The following is a 25,150-nucleotide window of genomic DNA, read 5'->3' as shown; positions in this document are numbered from 1 at the left end:
TCAAGAGGACAGTTGTTATCTCACCCTCCTTTGTGTATGTCTGCAGACGGTGGCCTCTTGTTGGCAGTCCCATCCTGGTAGACCTTCTTATCCAATGACATAGACAGCGGGGCATCTCGCACGGGAAGTCCAAGAACCAATGTCTCCTTATTTAAAGAAATGGCTTCATCACCAGTCCGACCCATGTGCTTCTTGGCGTAATCGAAACCCTGCACAGGCTGGTGGAAACACAAATGAATGAATTTATCTGAAGGTAAACACAATTCCGTTATTTTCTATCCTAATTGCAAAGCACAGGCAGAAGACACATTAGAATTGCATTGCATTGGAAAATGTAACCATCAAAGCACAAGAATATACAAATGTTATGTACCATTTGGTTTCATGCAAATATAGAAGCATATAGAAACCTCTTATCATTTTTTTTAAGATCTGGTTGAACATGATTCTTCATTGCGTAATAAAGCCATTTAAGAAAACATAACAAGAATACTGGGACATGCAGATGGATATACCGGACATATTATGAAGGATGATATAGTAGCTAATGATCCCTACTTTGTTTATAATTTATAAGTAAGAAACTTCATATGAGGCACACATTATGGAGATGCATGCTCTGTCAGGTGTGCCCCCCCCCCCCCCCCCCCCACATCACCGTGGCTGAAAAGGCTTAGTTTATTTTCTTGAAACAGGATGACTGGCTTCAGTTCTGCTTATCACGTCCCGCATTCACATAGTTCAGTGTAGTTCTTGAGTGGTTTTTCTTGGAAAAACACAAGCAGAGAGCACTCCAGTCGGTCCCCTGAGAGAGCTCTCTAGCTCAGAAGCTCCTTTAGCCACGGCGAAAAGACAAGCAAGGATAAATGTCACTGAACAGACACAAGATTTGTGGTAAAAAAAAATAAATAAAAAAAAAATCAGTCAATGGAATGGCAGATAATGCTGACTTCGAATGTAAGACGTACTGAACCATGTATAACCTTAATGACAATGCATGGAACATCTAGCAAAAACAATACCACAACAATTGTTGTTTAAACTTCCCAAGAAGTAATTATCATGTGTCATAAAATAATGTTGCAAATTCCCAAACCGGGCTGCACGGCGGCCGAGTGGTTAGCGCGCAGTCCTCACAGCTAGGTGACCAGGGTTCAATTCCACCCTCGGCCATCTCTGTGTGGAGTTTGCATCCGGGGACTCGGTGTTCCCGGTGTCACTCGTTCTGATCAAAGTTACTTAAGATTTGTCACAGCAAAACACATTTTTTGTTGTTTGAATTTGTGCAAGGCTACACGACGGATGACGGATCACAGGTAGGAGACCCGAGTTCAATTCCACTCTTGGCTATCTTTGTGTGGAGTTTGCATGTTTTCCCCGGTTTCCTCCCACATTCCAAAAACATGCTAGGTTAATTAGCGACTCCAAATTGTCCATAGGTATGAATGTGAGTGTGAATGGTTGTTTGTCTATATGTGCCCTGTGACAGATTTATATGCGCACCCCCAATTTGAAATATTACGGAAACTGATATCTATTCATTTATCTGTACTATACAGACTGAATTTGAAACTGAAACCAGGAAAATGCAAAAAAAATGGAGAACATACAAGCGGATTCAGGAGTACTATAAATGTGTACATGTTGGCAGGTCACTAAAAGTAAAAGCCCTCTTGCCCACCCTGACAGTACCATACTATTTGAGAAGGTTGTTCCTATGCATACATACAGACAATTTCCATTTAAAAAAATTTGATCGGCATAGGCCGATTAATGCCTTTCAAAGCCGATCACAAAACCCGACATGCATGCTAGGTTAATAGGCAACTCCAAATTGTCCATAGGTATGAATGTGAGTGTGAATGGTTGTTTGTCTATATGTGCCCTGTGATTGGCTTAGAAAATGAAAAACATAGAAAATGAATGAATGACTGAAATTCCCAAACCACATATCAGATATATTCAAATAAGGGAAAACACATAATGCAGCGTTTTAGAAATCAGGTAAGCGTATGGGCATAAAAAGAACAAAGAGGAAAAAAAGCCTTTCCCCAAACAAACAGACATTTTTTACGCTCCTACATTCTCTGTACTTGTAGCATCCAGAGGTGTAGGAGAAAAAGAAAGGGAGCGTTAGATCATTTTTATGTTGCACAACAAAGCAAGACGAATCCCAGATTTGTGCCTCCTTTCTATTTTGAGTGTCTCTAAAATGTGCTGCCTAAAGTATTTGATGATGCATACTAAATCCTGAGTGCATGTGAGGTTAAGCAGAGTGGGCATCGGGCTGACAGTATTGTTAATAATGTATCCGTACTACAAACCATTGTGCCCATAAGCAAGCCTAAAAAACACATGGCTGAGTGTCAGGGAAATTGATACACGCTCATGTTGACATGCACACAATGATGAGAGCGGTACTCACCATGGCATGAATGTACAGACTGGGGTTGAGTGTGTTTGCACTCTAGCAGCTTAAGTGACGACGAGTGGCAGTTGTGAAAAATACATTGAGAGTGGAAAACATAACATTCGGCTGATGTCCACTACTGTTTACATGATACGAGCGAGTGGCGCTTTGTGTGAGTGGGATGTAAGTTCAATGGTATCGAAAAAGACTTCGACCATCTAAACCAGGGGTCTCAAACTCAATTTACTTGGAGGCCACTGGAGCTAGGGTCTGGGTGAGACTGGGCCGCATCAGGTTTTCCAAAAAAAATGTATTAAAAAAAAATATTTTTTTTTTAAAACTTTGCTTTGGTTCTAATTTTCTACAAGAAAAGCTCTGATAAAACATTCCACTGTTCTCAAATATCTTACTTTTTATTTTTCTACACAAAATAAGATGAAAAATAAATAAACAAATCAAGAATAAAGAAAATCAATCAATCAGTAATAAATAAACAAATATAATAATAATAATAATAATAATAATAATAATAATAATAATAATAATAATAATAATAATAATAATAATAATAATAAACAAAAATCGTTGGTGGGTAGACAAATAATTTTTTTCAGATTAAAATTAACAAAGCATTATTAGAGCCCTGTAGACATGACAAAACACGACTATAGTCACATTTATACTCTTTTTATTTACAACATATTGCGCAACTGCAGGGTCTTGAGACACATGCTAACTCGCAAACTAGAGAGCTAGCGACCCAAAACGGTAGCCTTCAAGTTATTTCCTTTAAACTTAAATAACCAAAAACTTACCACTTCCACACGGATAGGGAGGATAACTATTAACAGTTATTTAACCTTTAACATGAACATTAATCAAACGTAATAATTTTTTCTGGGTACATGATACCATACAGCATCCATATCAAACTTGCGTGGGCCGCACTAACATTAAACTTTCATATCAAGGCGGGGGCCTCGTGTTTGAGACCCCTGATCTAAACAATTAGCTTAGGTTTTGCTTTGTTATGGTTTCTACAAAAAGGTAGAGAGGGAACTGTAGCGATGGCCGTAAAACTGGATTATGGAACAGAATGAGACAAAGCAAAGCAGCAACAGTCCCAGCTGGTCAATGAAATATGGCGAGGGACGTTAGCTCGACAAGAAGAATAAAAGAAGAACATAATGGACATGCTTTTAGTTTTTATGTTCGTATTTACCAAGCATAAGCAGCTACTGTACATTTTTCACTGGTCTATGTTTGTCTAGAATTGTATTTCCAATTACAATAATCGTAATTAATTGTTTTCAGACCTGACCCATACGGTTATTTATTTTTAAATGGAATATATTTGTCATTATAGAACATAGAGAACACTTTTTTAACATTAGATCAGCCCTTTATCCTGGAAATAATTGTCACCTTTACACTCATTTTTGTTTTTTTTCTTTTGGCTTTTTCCCTGATTACGAGGTCGCCACAACGGATATTTTTAATCTGCATACTGATTTTTGGCTTGAGTCCTTCCTGACGAATACTCATATTACCCAATATAGTAGACTTAATAACAGAAAATAATCAATTTAAGACGTAATTGCTATAAATATGTTCTCTTGGGGAGCAGATAGAGTGGTGGTAAGGAAGTGACATCGGAAGCTTGTGTTTTTCCCGATTGATAAAAGGTAAAACTGCACTATAAATTGTAGTATACACAACTGTGCAAAGTAGAAAATGTGTTTAAGGTATTGTGTTGCATTGGGTTTTAGCTATAGTTTTGAAGCTTTGTTTTGAAGCATTCGCTTTTCGGGTATAAGCAATTGGTAAAAACTGTATTGGATTTATTGTGCCAGAATTCCTTATATTTGTCTTTTAGTTCATGTACCCATTTGTATGCTTGAAAATGCAAATTTATGCTTGAACCTGCATAGGTTCTGACTAATACTAGACTATATTAACATATTTTTTAAACCATGATAGAGTTAAGCGGTGAAATTCGCAACTGCAAAGTGTCGAAAGAGGACAATTTGATATGGGAAAACGTTATTTCCAAATCAGGGCGAATTGAAGGTCAACTCGATTGCATATAGAGCGATAGAAAGCAAACATTAGACACGGTATGGCGTGCTGGGAGGACATGCTGTGTCACAGAGAAGCCATTAAGTACTGATCATTGGCATTTGTGGATGCATCATCATGCATTGATTGTGTAAGGGATGTCATGCATAGTGGATGGCTGTAACCTTGGAAAAAAAGACACGTGACAGTTGTTGTTGTGTGTCTCTTTCCATCACGATGTGTATTTAATTTTGATCATTGTATTTGTGCATCTCTTGAATGGAGAGAAAATACAGTGTGACCATTACTAAAATGTTAAGTGGCTGAGATAACAACCAATCAACACTTGCATTATAAAAAAAAATACTTATTTTCCTGAGCATTTTTTCCTTTATGTAGCAGCAGTCATAAAGATTCATGCTGCATGCACAGAACGCGGCCTGATGACAAGAGGCTGCACCAAACAAACAAACAAAATGCTAAATTCGTGTACTAACAAATGCATTGCATACCCTTTGGTGCACACATGGGACTCTAAAACTCTTATACCTTTAACGGATCCATATATATAGAGTCACGGTGTTAAAGTGGTCCGCATGTCTGACGTATGATCAATAAATCCATAATGTAGGCTCATTTAACCCGTTCAATACATAGCTATTAGCAAACACAAACAGGAAATATCGTGCACTGTGCCCGATGCGCATTGTGTGACATTTGATTGATGCGCAACATAGCACGAAAACACACAACGGACCCTGGTACTTTTACAATCAGTAACTGTTACATTTGTTCACTTCCTGCTTTCCTAATATATATTTTTTTTAATCATGTACCGATACACGGCAATGACATAATGGGCAAAATAAAATTAGCTGTTTTGCTTCAAATGACACAACGGTCATGTTAGTTGAATACAGTCGTCCCTGTTTAAAACAGAGTTGGAAAGAAAGATAAAGGAGCTTACCACTTCCACACTGAATGGGTGGAAAAGTTATTTTCAATCTAATGGTACGTTTCAATAATGAAACATTATTGATGCCTTCTAGCCAGAACACTACATATTATTTTGTTCTTTAAAAATTGTAAACTAAAAATACAAAACCATGAATCAGCGATCATTTTTTTAAATTAATTTTTGAAAAACTGTGTGACTTTACTTTAAAACTTTTTTACTTTACATATTCAATGGATTATACTTTCATAAGTTATACTGAAGTCTAGCTTGTCGTGGAAAATACCACTTTGTAGTGGTTATATCAGCAAGTTGAAGTATTTGTGATTTTAGAAATAAGGAGTTAGTATGTTCTCTGTAGGCGTCATTATGAATTATCCTTACTGTCCTTTTTTTGCAGTACATTTAGTGAGTGAAGATTGCTTTTATAGTTATTAGCCCATATTTCCACACAATAAGTAAGATATGGTAGAACCAGAGAGCAATAAAAAGTGTGGTGTGATTTCTGATTGATTTTGATTGATCCGGAAAAAGAAAGAAACCTGAAAATGTATTTGCGATTTTAGAAATAAGGAGTTAGTATGTTCTCTGTAGGCGCCATTATGAATTATCCTTACTGGCCTTTTTTTAAAAGGTAAAACTGCACTATAAATTGTGCCATACACAGTCTATGGTTATGTTTTACTGTAGCAGATGGTCCAGAGAAACGTCAAATCAGATATGTACAATAATACCATCATTTTAAGTGGTTTCCCAAGATTGTCAGGTTCTCTTGGGTGTACTTCACCGATCAATCTCACATCAGAACATGGGTTAAAAACCCATAAACAAGCTGCCGCACTTCAGTCTGATGAACAATAGCATGACTGCTTGATTGGAAACCACTTATCTCCAAGTCTGTAACCTTCAATCTGAGCCAGTGAAACAAATTTCTTTCACTTCTTCTTTTTTGTGTCACTTTTCCCTTGTTCATGTTCATGAGTCTCAGTAAAAGAAAGGCTGCTGGCAGTTAGAATTAAACCGATTAGGCTGCTTTTACAGATGATGTGTTTAACCCAGCCAGTTGACTCTAACCGAATAACATTAAATCTTCAGGAACAGGCAAGGAATTTTACACTCCTATTAGTTCCACTTTCACATATCCTCATGCCACTTCCCGCATCTCTTACACTTCATAATAATCTGGATGAATGATGTTATGTTGATAAAAACAGGCGCCACCGTACATGACTTGACAAAAGCAGCACATAAAAGTAGCAATGCACTAATCCACCAAAGCCGCGTCTTAGACAGTACCTGGTGGTGGTAACTGCCCTCCCGCCGATACGAGGTCTGAACAGGGAAAAAGTCAAAGGCAAAAGGTCAAGAAGGGGTTAATACAATTTAGAAGAGAATAAAACAAAAAAGAAAGAAATAGGATGGACTGTGTGGGTGGGTGAAAGGCATGATGGAAGAATTTGAGTGGGCATCCATCTTGGGTTTTCGGTTATTCATGATGTTTGTATCGAGTGGTATCTTGAGTTTGTACAATACAATGATATATTTTCATATATCATATGATGAGTCAATACAATACAATACACTCACTCATATGTGACTTTACTCATCTGTATACACCAGTCATTATTTGCACTATGAACCATTTATCATTGCACTAAAATTAATATATCTGCTCCTGCATATGCTCCTGTGCAATACTATGTGTATATTTTGGATATCTTGTATATATCTTGTGTATATATCTTGTCTTTTTTACTCTACTTTTATATACTTTTTTTAACTTGACTACTGCACTGAAAGGAGAAGCTCTCCAATCTCGTTGTACATCTTGTATAATGACAATAAAGGCCATCCCATTCCATTCCATACAGATGACATGTTTGTAAATTGGTGTTGTGCTTAAAATACACTGGAACCTTGGTTATCATCCGCTCTGGTTAGGGTTTTTTTCAGTTAATAGAGTGAATAGAGTGTCCCATAACTAATCATTTATGTTGAAGGGGATTTAAAAAAAAAAAAAGCACCCGCTGAGTGACAAGTGACACTGGAAACACAGGGTGAATTGAGTTGCAAGGTTTATAGCAGGGGTGGGCAAACTACGGCCCGGGGGCCACATCCGGCCCGCCAAGTGTTTGAATACGGCCCGCCCAATCTTTCCAAAGTATTTCATTTAAACTCAACATACAACCTGGCATCATGGCCTGAGCCAACCTTTTGATGGTTTTATCAATTTAGTTTTTTGACATGGTCTGTTGTTTACAAAGTGTTCCTGAAAAAAGGGACACAAGCACATAATAATAATAATAAAAATTATTATTATTATTAGATTATTATTAGATTATTATAATTATTATTAGAACTATTATGATTATTATAATTATTATATTAATGCTAATTATTATATTAACTATATATAATAATATTGTTATATTTGCATATTTTACATAATAATAATATAATAATTATTATTTTAATTTTATTGTAATTATTATAATATTTTATTATTTTTAAAATATTTAATATTAATTTATAAAATATAAATAATAATAGCAGATTGCATGACAATTTTACAGATACAATAATACCAGGTGGACTGTTACGTGTAAAATATATAGTCTGCCCCCCCCCCCCCCCCCCGTAAATTTTGTCATATCAATGCGGCCCGCGAGTCAAAAAGTTTGCCCACCCCTGGTTTATAGTGTGCGTAAAACAATTCAATTGCGGTTCCAAAACTTTCCCCCCTTTGATAATTGCCAGAATACATAGTTACTAAATACTAAACTATTACTACTAAGACGTTTCAGAGCTTGTGGTGGCCCAAAATATGGTAATATGGTAATGGTTTTATTTCATTTGAACATGCATCAAGTTGAATTGAATGCATCCCATAATCAGTTCACAGTTCCACATGTCCAAAAGGAGTAGGAAGAAGCAAAGCTTATTAAATCCCACCCCTCCATCTGGTACTTTTACAATCAGTAACTGTTACATTTGTTCACTTCCTGCTTTCCTAATATAATATAAATATTGTGCATTGTGCCCGATGCGCATTGTCTGACATTTGATTGATGCGCAACATAGCACGAAAACACACAAAGGACCTAGTACTTTTACAATCAGTAACTGTTACATTTGTTCACTTCCTGCTTTCCTAATATAGTTTAAGTTTTTTTTTACTTTTTTAAATTTATTATTATTTTATGTAATTGTTATTTATTAATTATTTTAATTATTATAATTATTTATTAATTATTATTAGGTTTTTCCACAGTTCTAAATTCCAAAGTTTTATTATCAAGGGGTCAGAACTTCCCAAAGAACGTATGATGAATGTTTTTCCAAATTTTGGAAATTTTGAAACGCTCACAAAATTTCGATGCTTTTCATTATGATAGCTTTATGCAGCACAATGGCATGGTGATTAACTGATTAATTAATTGTCTACCACACACGTCGTGGAGAACCTGGTCCAAATTGCTATTGGTGCATGTGTGGGTTTTCCGAAATCAAGAAACATGCCCGTTGATTAGAAATACAAGAGAAACTGATAATATTTATTTATGAAATAAAAATTATAATATTTATAAATGCAACAAAATGGAAGATCAAACAAGCATATTCAAATTGCAGGTTGACGACTACAAAAAAATGTGTTGGTAGGTCTGCACTGAAATGAAAGCCTCTCACGTCCCCCCCCCACAGTTCCCCATGTCCCACCAGGGGGTCTCACCCCACTAGTTGAGAAGCACTGTGTTAACTACAGACTCTACATTGTTTGTACATATGAATATAAGTGTACATAGTTGTTTTTCTACATTTGCCCTGCGATTGACCGGCTGACCTATTGTCTGAAGTCAGCTGGGGTAGGCTCCAGCTCACTCACGACCTTAATGAAGACAAGCATTATAGAAAATGGATGAATGGATAAATATAAATGGTCATTGTATTGTACTGTGGCCTAAAAAACTGCATATATAGGCAAGTTGAACTAATCTGTGGAACCTATAAAGCACAAACGCTTTAAAAAAAATGTGTTTAACCTCAAATTAGTGTCTGTGAATGCTATAATTTTAAAGGGCAAATATAACCCAAAGGATCCCTTCCAGTGCAGTCATCCTCAGTTGTCTCCTCTCCGCCCATTAGTCTTTGCAGCATGCATGATTAGCAATGACCAAGGGCTATTGGACAGCGAGAAAATAAATGAGCCAGACCCACACAGATGGGATTCAATTTTCTAGTCCTGAAGGGACAACTTAACACGATCAGTTCTAAGAAGTGTCACACATCCTTGTTACGTAATCCAATCAAAAATGTTTATAGCTTGAGTGAAAGTGAGGTTAAAAGAGCCTGAGTGTCATTTCGTCATTTCGTCAAAGGGTGAGATTTTCGGAAATAGCAGATGAAACATTGAAGGTTCAGTGGAATAAAAATGTCCGCCTTACTTTGGTGCGACTCTTGAAGGTTCTGAAGGCACCGGCTTTGAAGATGACCCGGTTCCTTTTGCAAAGGATGAAGACCACCATTCCAATGACCACCATCAACAAGAATAGAGGTGTGAGAACGGCCATGATCCACAGGTTGCTCTGCCGTATCTTCACCACAGCTGCACACAAATAAGGACCCTCTGTTAGGATTTATAATAATAATAATAATAATAATAATAATAATAATAATAATAATAATAATAATAATGATAATAATAATAATAATGATAATAATAATAATAATAATAATAATAATAATAATAATAATAATAATAATAATAATAATAATAATAATAATAATAATAATAATAATAATAATAATAATAATAATAATAGATGCAATAAACAAATGTGATGTGATTCTTTTTATGCATTAAAATGTAAAACGGGGCGGCACGGCGGTCTAGTGGTTAGTGCGCAGACCTCACAGCTAGGAGACCAGGGTTCAATTCCACCCTCAGCCATCTCTGTGTGGAGTTTGCATGTTCTCCCCGTGCATGCGTGGGTTTTCTCCGGGTACTCCGGTTTCCTCCCACATTCCAAAAACATGCTAGGTTAATTGGCGACTCCAAATTGTCCATAGGTGATTTCACATTCACAATTTGGATCATGGAAAGAATGGCCAGAAGTACAGTGAACCAAGATCTGGACCTGTTCTGTTTTTTTTTTATTTCAGTTTATACTAAAGTTCTGTAACTGAAAACAATAACTTTTTCTACCTTTTCTTGATATTAATATACATGGGTCAAAATTCACCCAAACACCATAGATGTTTCTTTAGTGATTAATACTAAAATGAGAAAATAAATCAAACTAATTGATTTAAGAGATATGTTCTATAGCCCTCAGTAATAGCCAGATAACAAAAGAACCTTCAATTTATTAATATGATTCTTTTGACGTTCATTTTACCATTTTTGGAAATTGAAATTGAGGGGTATAGTGACAAAAAAAGGCCTACATGCCCACACCAAAAGTATTAAAACCAACATTTTTATGGATGAGGAAACCTAAGAAGGTAACCAAGACATGAGAAGCAAATTTAATGGTAACTTATTGTTTTTAGTGTATTTTATAGCTGATTTAATACACCGACCTGTTAACTTAAGAGATGATACCTGATGATGATACCATGAAAAAATGCTGTCCGGGTTAATTTTTTGTCGTGGGGTTTGAAGGATGCCGAGGTTGCGGATGAGGGCGGCACTGTCGAGTTTGGGACAGAAGTAATGGGTGGATGTTAAGATGTTTTTGGGACCAATGATGATAATATCTGTTTTGTCACTATTAAATTTGAGGAAATTGTGTTCCATCCAGGTTTTGATGCCAGTTAAGTAGTTGGTGAGGATGTTGTGTAGATGTTGGAGTTGATGGGGGTGGTGGAGATGTAAAGCTGAATATCATCGGCGTAGCTGTGGAAATTGAGGCCATGACGACGGATGATATTACCAAGTGGGAGGATGTAGAGGATGTAGAGGAGAAGATTTACAATTAGATCCATGTCAAACCAGAAAAGGGGGAACAAACAATCATTTGGAATCAGCCTTTCTGATTTGATCCCATTTTAATTTCAACTGACTACTTTATTTTTCTTCCACAGCCCCAAAAAACAATGTGAATGGTTCCATCTACATGTCATCACTGCAACTGACTGGCAATCAACAACAGTTCCCCCATATCTCTAAACTGCATAAGCTGCAAAAAAAATAGATGGATAGTGTTTTGGGATGCATTTTAGTCTTCACCTCCTTGAGCACTACTTCAGAATTAATGAATACATTTGAATGTTCCAGAAAATTCAATGTCATCCTCAGGGCAAGTCCAGAGTAATGAGTAGTGAAACCAGGTACTGCAGGATGCTGTTTTGCACCATGTAGCCACAGTTTGACATTTACAGATCTTTCATCCTCCAACATATTCTACCCCTCGCTGTCTCTCTGTGGAGACTGGAGGTCTTTGCTAATTAGGACAGGCTAATTAGAAAAGGCAAGAAAGTTGACACACGTCCAAACACGTTTTGTGTACAAATTTTCCTTGGACCCAATTAAGTGGAGCCAGACATTGGTTGTCATTGGTCTAGTGCAGGGGTCAGCAACCTGCGGCTCCAGAGCCGCATGTGGCTCTTCAGCCTCTTTATTGTGGCTCCCTTTGCGATGCTTGAATATTTTTAACACCCGAGTGGGGAAAATGCACGTCTTTTGTAATGAGTTTTAAAAAATCCAACTTTGTCTGAGACCATGAATGCATCCTGAGTGAGTTCTGACTGCTATCCAGTTCAGTACATGAAGAAAAACAAGTAATACTTACCTACAAATCTAAAAAATAAATTCGAGATAATTTAAAAACAGCGGCATGGGAACTTGTTTTTACGTTTACAGTAGTTTACACATACATTTATGTAAGTTTATCTCCAAAACTAGCAAGAGTACTCCAACTCGTCTTTTCTTATCTGAACTACTTTGATACCCCCAAATTCCCTCCAATGTTGTTTTAAACATACTATATGTTTTGCGGCTCCAGGCTATTTTTCTTCAGTGGGCATTGGGTAAAATGGCTCTTTTCATAGTAAAGGTTGCCGACCCCTGGTCTAGTGCTACAATGCTATATATCATGCTAGAATCATTTCAAAATCACTTTCCGGGCCTTTGCATTGAGTTGTGGACTCCTATAGAGCAGCTACACACAATAACCCGCACAGAAAGCTTTCTCGAGCTTCCAGAATCTACACCTATTCCAGTTGTAGTTCCTTGGATTTCAAAAAAACGTCTGTTTTAATTTATTCCGATTATCTTCATGTGTCCTGGGCTTTAGTTCTGCTACTAAATGCTGACTTGTCATTGGTCTAGTGCTAAAATGCTGTATGTCATGCTAGAATCATTTCAAAGTCACTTTTCGGGCCTTTGCATTGAGTTGTGGACTCCTATAGAGCAGCTACACACAATAACCCGCACAGAAAGCTTTCTAGAGTTTCCAGAATCTACACCTATTCCAGTTTGTATTTCCTTGGATTTCAAAAAACGGTCTGTTTTAATTTATTCTGATTATTCCGATTCATGTGTCCTGGGCTTTAGTTCTGCTACTAAATGCCTAGACTTAGGGAGGTCCCAGGATAAATTGAGTTAATCTCTCCTCCTCTCCATCTGTGTATGTTCATGTTTTATTAATTCAGAATTTGTTAGAAACACTGCATCTTCTCGCTACTGTTTGATATGCAAAACTGAGGTAGCCATGGTGGGTTCCATCTTGAAAGTGGAGGGTGATTAATCTAAATCAACGGGCATGCAATTAAACATTTTTATAGAATCTCGAAAATATGTTCAGTTTTTATATTTGTGGATAATTTATAAAATCATATAAATTGAATAAAATTGGTGGAAACAAGCTTACGTTCAGCCTGCACTTGTACAAAGTATCCCAGAGTCAGAGCCATGGTCTGGGAGTCCAAACTGCTCAGTGTCTTGGCGGCAGTTGTTCCAGTGATCGGGGATCCATTCAACTGGGCATAATATGTCATCTCTGCTGGGTTCTTGGGACCAGGAAGCCGACGCATGCTCACCATCTGAGAAAAGACAAGGGGAGGCCTTCAGTGAAAAGCTTTGTGAAGACTTCTTGTCATTGGTCTCATGCTAAAATGCTGTATGTCATGCTAGAATCATTTCAAAATCACTTTTCAGGCCTTTGCATTGAGTTGTGGACTCCTATAGAGCAGCTACACACATTAACCCACACAGAAAGCTTTTTTGAGCTTCCAGAATCTACACCTATTCCAGCTGTATTTCCTTGGATTTCAAAAAACGGTCTGTTTTAATTTATTCCACCCACAGCTCGACTCCAGGCACACCCAATTCCCTGTGATTGGGTCTAGGCCATTATCTAGGCCAGTTTTTCGAGTTAAGTCTGTACAGTACAGATAAATAAATATATCAGTTTCATAATAGAGGCTGCTTGGCGGTCAAATTCCAAAAACATGCTAGGTTAATTGGCGACTCCAAATTGTCCATAGGCATGAATGTGAGTGTGAATGGTTGTTTGTCTATATGTGCCCTGTGATTGGCTGGCGACCAGTCCAGGGTGTACCCCGCCTCTCGCCCGAAGACAGCTGGGATAGGCTCCAGCACGCCCGCGACCTCCTTGAGGAAAAGAGGTCGAAAATAAATGATGAATGAGTTTCACAATAGGGGCTGCACAGCGGCCAAGTGGTTAGCGCACAGACCTCACAGCTAGGAGACCCGAGTTCAATCCATCCCACTCTCGGCCATCTCTGTGTGGAGTTTGCATGTTCTCCCCGTGCATGCGTGGGTTTTCTCCGGGTACTCCGGTTTCCTCCCACATTCCAAAAACATGCTAGGTTAATTGGCGACTCCAAATTGTCCATAGGTATGAATGTGAGTGTGAATGGTTGTTTGTCTATATGTGCCCTGTGACAAATTTATATGCGCACCCCTAATTTGAAATATTACAGAAACTGATATCGATTAATTTATCTGTACTGTACAGACTGAATTTGAAACTGAAACCAGGAAAATGCAACAAAATGGAGAACATACTATAGGAGTACTATAAATGTGTACATGTTGGCAGGTCACTAAAAAGAAAAGCCCTCTTGCCCACCCTGACAGTACCACACTATTTCTATTCTAAAGATCAGCCTATATAAGTCTATATGTGCCCTGTGATTGGCTGGCGATCATTCCAGGGTGTACTCCAGCTGGGATAGGCTCCAGTATCCTCTAGCATTAGCGGTATAAAATGAATGAATGAATGAGTTTCGCAATAGTATTTCAAATCTGGGGGGCATTAAAACATTTCTGTCCCCTGGGAGGGGGTGGCATGACAGTAAATAATTGAGAACCACTGGCCTCGGCAAAGTGCTGAAAAGCTTCTGGGATTTGAGAGAGCAGATCCATGAGTTCTCTCAGCTCTTCAAAATACATAATTTACACTTTTTTTTTTTTTTACAGTGAAAAAAAAAAAATTACCTACCTGTACAGTGTAGGCCCCCACTGTAGTTGCACGTCTGGACCGTAAAGTTTGCGAGCCCTGCCTGCCAGCCACATGGAAGAGCTCGGCTAAACGCTGCTCCATCAAATTGGCAAAGCTCTGGTAGTTAGCCTCCAGGGAAGATCTGTCCACATCCTGGATCACTGTGTGCAAAAGCATGAGAAGACTGGATTTAAGGAAAAAGAACACTCAGCAGGAACACAGAGAGGATAGTGTGAACAAAAAAAAGCAGTGGAAATGAAAATATGGAGACCACAGTAAATTGAGGTAGGATTTAGGAAGAGAATGAACAGAAGGGAGAAAGGGAGGGGACAATATTGGACAAGATAGTTCGGTTCATGTATTGACATATCGCAGATACTTCAATTTTGCCACTGAGTACTAGTACTACTACATATGAAGAAAACCAGAAGAGTGTGCAGAAAGACATTTCAGCATCATTCGCACTCGACCATAATTTGATGTGAAGCGATTTCTCTCTCTCTTTCTCTCTCTCTCTCTCTCTCTCTCTCAGCCCAACCTGTGAATTATACATCAATAGCTTTTACACACAAACATTGCAGTGAAATAAAAGTGTGAGCCAGCATGGAATTGAGCCCTTGGATGACTTGGGGAGGGTTGTTAGGACAAATCACTTTTTTATACTGTCATGTTTAGTTATGATGAGCAGATTTTATTGTGATTCTTTCAGTATTTCGTGCTAAAATGACCAAGGATTGTGTTTAAACCAGATTATATCCACCACCACTCTCAAATTCAGTTTAATTGTTTTTTGTTTTTTTTTTAGGGCTGCACAGCGACCGAGTGGTTAGCGCGCAGACCTCACAGCTATGAGACCGGGGTTCAATTCCACTCTCGGCCATCTCTGTGTGGAGTTTGCATGTTCTCCCCGTGCATGCGTGGGTTTTCTCCGGGTACTCCGGTTTCCTCCCACATTCCAAAAACATGCTAGGTTAATTGGCGACTCCAAATTGTCCATAGGTATGAATGTGAGTGTGAATGGTTGTTTGTCTATATGTGCCCTGCGATTGGCTGGCGACCAGTCCAGGGTGTACCCTGCCTCTGGGATAGGCTCCAGCACCCCCCGCGACCCTCGTGAGGAAAAAGCGGTAAAAAATGAATGAATGAGTTTAATTGTTTTTTTTAGGGCTGCACGGCGTTCGAGTGGTTACCGCGCAGACCTCACAGCTAGGAAACCAGGGTTCAATTCCACCCTCGGCCATCTCTGTGTGGAGTTTGCATGTTCTCTCCGTGCATGCGTGGGTTTTCTCCGGGTACTCCGGTTTCCTCCCACATTCCAAAAACATGCTAGGTTAATTGGCGACTCCGAATTGTCCATAGGTATGAATGTGAGTGTGAATGGTTGTTTGTCTATATGTGCCCTGTGACTGGCTGGCGACCAGTCCAGGGTGTACCCCGCCTCTCGCCCGAAGACAGCTGGGATAGGCTCCAGCACCCCTCGCGACCTTTGTGAGGATAAGCGGTAGAAAATGAATAAATTAATGAATGTTTTTTTTTTTATTCTACTTTTTCAGTTTTATTTTATTACATTTTTTACCTTTTGTGCTTATTTAATCACCAAATTTTTAAATGCAATAATTTTTGTGATGAGATTCCTCCATGATTGAGCAATACATCCCCATACAAACATTATTTCCTCTCATGATTACAGTATTTTCATTCATAATCCATGTTGTGCATATACAGTACCATAATACAGCTTACCTGTTATCACCCAATAGTCTCTGGTCGCAGTGGACGTGTTGAGATTGTGGTATTCAAGGGCTGGAATGAGAAGAAAAAAAACACATTAACAATTAATGGTTTAGTTCATGTGTTTGGTGTTAGAACACAAAATAACATAAAAAATAATACCAGTTTCATTGTGTGGAATGCAAGACAAGGCTTTCCCCACATAAAATTAAATCAAATGAACTGAATGTGTCAATCAAACTAAAAGACACAATAGAAGAACATTTGAATCACACTTTAAACCGTGTCATTATGAGCAATGAGGGGTTGCGTTCAAAGACTCTCAAAGACCTGTTTTTCATGTATTTTCCAGCACACTTAAATGTAGAAATGTGTACATCTACATCAAATCAAGAGTTACGACATGAATGTTGAAGTGTGATTTTTTTTTTTACACACACACACACACATTCTAAAGAGGCTTTTGTGGTGTTCCGAGTGTCTCTGAATACATCTCACTTTCTTGTAATGAGAATGAGGAAGTGTCATTCCTGGAGATACAGATTCAGAATGAACACATAAAAGAGCATCAGAGTCTGTGTGACAGTGTGGGGATGCTCCACTGTGCTTCTGTCTGTCCGTCATAACAAAGAGGCGCGCTTCCTCTGGTGCGCTTACCGAACATGCATCAATGACCAATGATCTTATTCGGGTTGAATGAAATGACATTTTCAGCCAACGACATACAGCACCAGTAATATTTGGATTGTAAGTCTTTGCTTGAGTACATGTTGACTTTAAAAAACATATGCAACATATGTATACATAACTGCAGTTTTAAAGGCAATATGTATATCTGCTCTCAATATTCAGACAATATAGTGTCTGCAACCAATTAAAATTGTTCTTTAATTGGCCGGACTCACTTTAGGAATGTTCTATTCTGCCTTGAATTATTATTTCTTGCTGCAAACACAGATAATGAAACTAATCAAAGTTCCACTGTCAATTTCCCCGTTCATATACGTACTGTACACCCCATCGAACCCATCACTGAGCCGCTCTCCACCATTTGTCTCTGGATCCTCTCCATCCAAACATTTCCAACTTTACCTTACCTCGGTTTGTCAGCCTCGCAGTGGAACCCATATCTGTCAAACGATATTTTGTCTACTGACACCTTGCCTCGAACGAAAACTCACTGACCGTGTCTCCAACACATCAAGCACAACCATGACATGTCATTTGGTGCATTTTTTCCACATCTGCTGGAGAGGAGCATTTGGCAGTAAAACTGTAAAAACACTCAAACTAATCCAATACAACAGAACCCCTAAATGTCGAGCATAGTCAAAATTATTTGAATTATTTGTGCAATATACTGTTTATGCTGTACATTGTTGTTCATATTTGATGTCATCTATTTATTATCCACATTGTTATTATTATAATTTATTATTATACGGGAGCCAGGCAACGACATTTCGTTGGCAGTTTCGCTGCTGTGTTATTGTGCAATGACAATAAAGGGAGTCTATCTATCTATCTATCTATCTATCTATCTATCTATCTATCTATCTATCTATCTATCTATCTATCTATCTATCTACGTATCTATCTATCTATCTATCTATCTATCTATCTATCTATCTATCTATCTGATCTATCTATCTGATCCTATCTATCTATCTATCTATCTATCTATCCATCTATCCATCTATCCATCTATCCATCTATCCATCTATCCATCCATCCATCCATCCATCCATCCATCTATGTATCGATTGATTGATCGTCTTATATGCAGTGATCTCATAGCCTGTACATTAGCATTAGCAATGCAGTGTAAACAAAGAATAATAGGAGTGTAAAGGTGACTATGGAGTGTTATTTAATTTGCCAGGGCTTTACTAATAATGAAAAAACATATTAAGAAAGTCTATGAAACTATAAAAAGATTCCATTTATTAACATTGAATCCTACTTTGCGAAAATTCACTTATCATAGTCGGGTCTGGAAACAATTCACTGCAATAAATGAGTGGGTGACTAATAAATTGGAGGCTAACTAGTTAGCTCGCTAGCATTCTATGCTTAAAGGCGCGGCCATCTTGTGTCCCTGCAGTGATCTCATAGCCTACACATTAGCATTAGCATAATAATAGGAGTGTAAAGGTGACTATGGAGTGTTATTTAATTTCCCAGGGCTTTACTAATGATGAAAAAACATATTGAGAAAGTCTATGAAACTATGAAAAGATTCAATTTATTAACATTGAATCCTACTTTGCGAAAATTCACTTATCATAGTCAGGTCTGGAAACAATTCACCGCAATAAATGAGTGGGTGACTAATAAATTGGAGGCTAACTAGTTAGCTCGCTAGCATTCTATGCTTAAAGGCGCGGCCATCTTGTGTCCCTGCAGTGATCTCATAGCCTACACATTAGCATTAGCATAATAATAGGAGTGTAAAGGTGACTATGGAGTGTTATTTAATTTCCCAGGGCTTTACTAATGATGAAAAAAAAAAATTAAATATTACATTTATTGATACTGAATCCTACTTTGCGAAAATTCACTTATCATAGTCGGGTGTGGAAACAATTCACTGCGATAAATGAGGTATGACGATACAACCGTAGCCGAATAAGATATAGACTAGAAGATATCAGTGTGGAGGGGATGTTCGGGGCCTGTACTGTATGTTGTTGACAGAATGCAGAAACAGATACTGATCTAATCTTTCCGGGCTAAAATTAGCTCATACGAGGGCCATGAACAGCAGACTGCCTCTGGCATGATTTGGATGATAGAAGCTGTGCAGCTGTTTGCCCTTTTAAAGCTCAAAGATGGCATTAAGGGGGGCGGGCTGTGGAATACAGATCAAATCACCTATGAGGGGCAACAAACTTTAAGCTTATGTACTATAATATGTTATTATTTGTATCATCAAAAAGGTTGGTGATCAATGCTCTACTAAGTTAATATAATGGCATTGAAATGAGTTCAGGCAAAAATTACGTATTATTATTATTGCCAAGTCAACTGTTCTCACAGTGCATGTAAAAAAGCTGGTAAAAGTAACAACATAAATAAGTAACTGCTATTTAGTACCAATGGTACCAGTTTTAAAGTCGCTACATTGGCTCCCCGTCCGCTTCAGTATCGATTTTAAGATTCTCTTACTGGTTTTTAAATGTCTTAACGGCCTTGCACCTTCTTATTTATCTGATCTGCTTTTACCATATCAACCCCCGCGGACCCTGCGGTACTCCGGCACTGGCCTTTTAACAATACCAAAACCCAGACCGAAAAGCCACTATGGCCCCCACCTGTAGAACAGCCTGCCGGAGAGCCTCAGGACTGCAGAGACTATTGACATTTAAAAAAAAAAAAGATTAAAGACACACCTTTTTAATCAGGCTTTTAACTAATATTTTTAAACTTTTCTTATGTTTTTATCTTTTTAGTTCTGTTTTATGCTTTTAGTTTTTAGCTTTTAACTCCAATATTTCCTCAGCGGGGGTCCTCCACACTGGGGGCTGTGTCGGGTCTGCTGAGGGGGTGCCATCCTTGGGTCCCTTCGAGGGTGTTCCTCCCTTTAATGTGGGGGTCCGCCCGTCTGTCGGAGTCGGGGGCCCGGGTGCTGCTCCCAGTGTGGACGGCTCCAAAGGTGGCGTTTCCTTGATCCTCAGTGCCATGCCATGTCTCCCTACTGTGTGTGATTGTGTGTGATTATGTGTGTGTGTGTGTGTGTCTAGTATGGAGGGTCGAAGGGAGGGGCTTTCTCAGTATTTATTTTTCCTTTTAATTGTGGTAATTGTTTTTAATTCTGTAAAGCACTTTGTGTTGCATGTCTTTGCAGGAAAAGTGCTATACAAATAAAGTTGATTTGATTTGGCAGGTATTTCTACAGATTTTTTTTTTAAACAGACAAACTTGCCCATTGTCCCCAAATTTCAATTTGCTGGTCAATTTGTGGCACGACATAACGCTCATCTGGCGGAACAATGTACCCTTTTACAGACAAATTGATCTTTTTCTCTTCAAATCCACTGTGAATAATGAGAAATTAATCAGCAATAAATGCATCAACTGTGCCGCAGTGCCAAGAGCATGCTATGAGGTCCATCAAATAAATGACTACCGAGCACTTCACTTTTATTTATTTTTGATAGAAACCATTAATTATTGAGCATTCATGCCCGCAGCTGAGTAATGAATGAACAATGAAATGTCCTCCAGCAATTTTAATTAAAGTGGCTGGAGGCCACATAGTAATAATGTGGAGCTTATTCTGTTGCACAACAATGTGTGACCTTTCATACATATTACCGAATTAAATGTCTGGTCTGTGACATTTTGTCTCGATCAAAATGCAGTGGAGAAAAAAATGTTCGGGTCCACTGCAGTGCTTACGTCCCCTGGAAATGACATTTTAAGAGACTGCACAAGTGATGACATGGACACTCTGTGGTTTTGTGTAAATGAAACAGCACACTTTGACCCGCCCTTGCTACTAATTTGATCAATTTTACTTAAGATTTTTCAGATCAACCCATGTTTGGACTTGTCTGCATCATTAATCACAGAGCGGTTCTATTGAACAAAATGTGGCCCGCAGGACACTAGTTGGAGGCCCCCGCCTTGATATGAAAGTTTAATGTTAGTGCGGCCCGCACAAGTTTGATATGGATGCTGTATGGTATCATGTACCCAGAAAAAATTATTACGTTTGATTAATGTTCATGTTAAAGGTTAAATAACTGTTAATAGTTATCCTCCCTATCCGTGTGGAAGTGGTAAGTTTTTGGCTATTTAAGTTTAAAGGAAATAACTTGAAGGCTACCGTTTAGGTCGCTAGCTCTCTAGTTTGCGAGTTAGCATGTGTCTCAAGACCCTGCAGTTGCGCAATATGTTGTAAATAAAAAGAGTATAAATGTGACTATAGTCGTGTTTTGTCATGTCTACAGGGCTCTAATAATGCTTTGTTCATTTTAATCTGAAAAAAATAATTTGTCTACCCGGCAACTATATGTGGTTTCTTAAGTTTTTATTATTTGCCGTTTTATTATTATTATTATATTTATTTATGTATTACTGATTGATTGATTTTCTTTATTCTTGATTTGTTTATTTATTTTTATCTTATTTTGTGTAGAAAAATAAAAAGTAAGATATTTGAGAACAGTGGAATGTTTTATCAGAGCTTTTCTTGTAGAAAATTGGAACCAAAGCGAAGTTTTAAAAAAATTTTTGTTTTTAATAAATGCGTTTTTTTGGGGGAAAACCTGATGCGGCCCAGTCTCACCCAGACCCGAGCTCCAGTGGCCCCCAAGTAAATTGAGTTTGAGACCCCTGATCTAAATTATCTATTATGTATTGAGTATAAAATAAAAGCACCAAATCATCATCCACCAATAGCTTGAGGTTTGGTTTTCAGAGAGGGGCACCGAACAAATATGCACCAAACTTTTGTTCTGTTTTAAAAATATATAAATAAAGAGATTTACATCCCTAATATACATTCGAAAGATAGACAGACAGACATACAAGAAGTACCAATGATAAACAGTGTGTTTACGTACGCTCAGCAATAACCAGCGGCGGGTAGAACAAGAAGTAGCCAACCAGCTCAGCAGTCAGCTGGTTGAGGAGGCCGCTTGCGATGGTTCCATTCAGTTCTGCATCCTGATTCTTCACGACATACACGAGAGAGACTGATGGAGATCCCAGATCCTGGGACACACTTTGAATCTGGTGAAATGAAATAGGGATCATCGAATTGCCCGGATTGCTTGTACAAATATGCATCATTTAAATCGTCGAATTCATTATTCAACTGCATACATGAACAGGCTGCAATGGGCTATATGTATAATATATACATTTCTACAGAAGCATGTAATGGTATTGTACAAAATGGTGATGATGGGCATAAAGAATGCATAACAGAGCTCCAGACACAGTATGACACTCGGAATGTTTTCCCCCTCCCATAATAAAACCTGTGTACTGCTTGGGAACAGTGAAACTAAATCACCACAGTAAAGTGGATGATACTAGGAATTCCTATCAGATGGCTCCATGTGTGTAAATATTTTAGATGATGAATTATAAATGCCCCCTATATCTGCCACTGCTTGCGTGTCTATGTATATTCATGCCAACCAGAGGGATGATAGGGAAAGAAGAGAGAAGGAAGAATAGCAAAGGACAAAAATTGTTGACTGGCACAAACAAACAAACAAAGTTCACTCTTATGGGTCATGTATGTTTTGGGGGAACCCAGACCCAGACACCATGCTGCCATTGTGCAATTAGATTTGTTCCATTCCATTCAATTCTTCTCCGGTTATCCAGGTCTGGGTCTGGGTTGCAGCGGTCTCAGTCTGGAAGCCCAGACTTTGCGGTCTCCGTCCACCCCCTCCAGATGCAACAGGAGGACTCAAGGCATTTCCAAGCCAGTTGTGAGACATAATCCCTACAGCGTGTTCTAGGTCTGCACCGGAGCCTTCTCCCAAACGCCGGACAAAATACCCGAGCGACCTCAACTGGCTCCTCTACATGAGAAGGAGAAGCGGCTCTAGTCTGAGACCCTCCCCGATGACTGAGCTTCTCAGTCCAGATAACCAACGGAGGAAAGTCGTTTCATTTTGCTTGTATCTGCAATCTCGTTCTTTTGGTCTTCACCCAAAGCTCATGACCATAAATGAGGGTGGGAACATAGATCGACCTGTAAATTGAGAGTTTTTCCCTTCCGGCTCAGCTGTCTTTTCACCACGACGATCCGGTACAGCGAACGCATTACTGCAAACGCTGTACCGAACCGCCTATCGACCTCACTCGTGAACAAGCCCCTAGATATTTGAACTCCTCCACTGGTGGCAGGACCTTATTCCCAACCCGGAGGGAGCACTCAACTCTTTACCGACTGAGAACCATGGCCTCTGATTTGGTGGTGCTGAGTCTCATCCCAGATGCTTCACACTCAGATGCAAACTGTCCCAGTAAACACGGAAGGTCCGCAAATAGCAGAGATGAAATCCTAAGGCACCTGAACCGGACTCCCTTGACACCTTGGCTGCGGCTAGAAAATGCATTCATTCATTCATTTTCTACCGCTTTTTCCTCATGAGGGTCGCGGGGGTGCTGGAGCCTATCCCAGCTGTCTTCGGACGAGAGGCAAGGTACACCCCGGACTGGTCGCCAGCCAATCACAGGGCACATATAGACAAACAACCATTCACACTCACATTCATACCTATGGACAATTTGGAGTCTCCAATTAACCTAGCATGTTTTTGGAATGTGGGAGGAAACCGGAGTACCCGGAGAAAACCCATGTATGCACGGGGAGAACATGCAAACTCCACACAGAGATGGCCGAGGGTGGAATTGAACCCTGGTCTCCTAGCTGTGAGGTCTGCAAGCTAACCACTGGACCGCCGTGAACAGAATCTGTGACAAATGGCAGCCTTGGCGAAGGCCAACGTTGACCGGCGAGAGGCTCGACTTACTGCTGGCAATGCGAACCAAGCTTCTGGACCGAACTGTTTACAAGGACCGAATGGCACGTAAGTAGCGCGCCACCAGGACCCCCCCCCCCCCCCCCGCCCAAAGGACTCAACGAGGGACACGGTCGAATGCCTTTTCCAAGTCCACAAAGCACAACTCCCCTGTGCGAGGGTGTAGAGGTGGTCCAGCGACCAGGACAAAAACTCCAGGTAGCCAAGGTTCAACCAATGATCATACCCTTCTCTCCAGCACGGTTAAAAAGACTTTCCCAGGGAAGCTGAGGAGTTGGAACACACCCTCTGGTCACCATTCCTGAAAAGGGGGACCACGACCCTGGTCTGCCAATCCAAAAGTACTGTTCTCGATTTCCACACAAAGTCGAAGAGACGTGTCAGCCAACAAAGTCCCTCAACATCCAGAGCTAGCTTTGTTTTACATTATAAATTGCAGTGAAGATCAAAACTGGCACAATCACACAAAACATCAGCAGAAATGTGGCTGGCTTCAGCAAAAACTGTACTTTTAGCAAAAGTTCCGAATAATTCTTCATTATGCATTTTGTCCGTTGGCATTCATCACTAATTATAGTCACGACAAATCCATCTACTACCTCCACAGTGAGCCTGCTGTAGGTCTCCAGCACTTTGTCTTGAGCCTCATCGTAAGCGCTCTCCAGTCTCTGCTCCAGCATCTGGACAAAACTGCAGGAGTAGATGTGGTCTGTCGGGCCGACAAACCTCAATACTAGAAAAGGGAGAAGAATAGATAAGTGACAAGAAACACTTCCTAATGTGATTTTTTTTTAATTACAACAATAATTGTTATATGAATGTGGTATCAATGAAAGTGATATAGTGTAAACATGTGCCTAATTCTACAGTAAATGCCTTATAAAATAGTAAACTGAGATTTAAAAGAAAATCAATTAAAACATTGGTGGCTTAACACAGAATACAGAAAAAAAACTCTACACCCTTCACTGGTTTTATAATCTGCAACACATGCAGACGTAAACAAGGTTGACCCACT

At 39.0% G+C, this 25,150-nt stretch overlaps 1 protein-coding gene across 1 annotated transcript in view; it reads right to left on the bottom strand.

The window, feature by feature from the left end:
• kiaa1549la (KIAA1549-like a) overlaps nucleotides 1–25,150 on the bottom strand; it is an 83,031-nt gene that overhangs the window by 24,033 nt on the left and 33,848 nt on the right. The window contains exons 6-13 of the mRNA XM_058076707.2: nucleotides 24,732–24,865; nucleotides 22,192–22,360; nucleotides 16,634–16,693; nucleotides 14,891–15,051; nucleotides 13,295–13,466; nucleotides 9,866–10,026; nucleotides 6,720–6,755; nucleotides 25–218 (exon numbers count right to left, since the gene is read on the bottom strand). Coding sequence (XP_057932690.2) covers nucleotides 25–218; nucleotides 6,720–6,755; nucleotides 9,866–10,026; nucleotides 13,295–13,466; nucleotides 14,891–15,051; nucleotides 16,634–16,693; nucleotides 22,192–22,360; nucleotides 24,732–24,865 — 1,087 coding nt within the window. The remainder of the gene's footprint in view (nucleotides 1–24; nucleotides 219–6,719; nucleotides 6,756–9,865; nucleotides 10,027–13,294; nucleotides 13,467–14,890; nucleotides 15,052–16,633; nucleotides 16,694–22,191; nucleotides 22,361–24,731; nucleotides 24,866–25,150) is intronic.

This window comes from Doryrhamphus excisus, linkage group LG1 (genome assembly GCF_037039965.1).
Source record: "Doryrhamphus excisus strain RoL-2023G ecotype Guam linkage group LG1, RoL_Dexc_Guam_v1.1, whole genome shotgun sequence".
Classification (NCBI taxonomy): domain Eukaryota; kingdom Metazoa; phylum Chordata; class Actinopteri; order Syngnathiformes; family Syngnathidae; genus Doryrhamphus; species Doryrhamphus excisus.
This window is presented reverse-complemented; position numbering and strand designations above follow the sequence as displayed.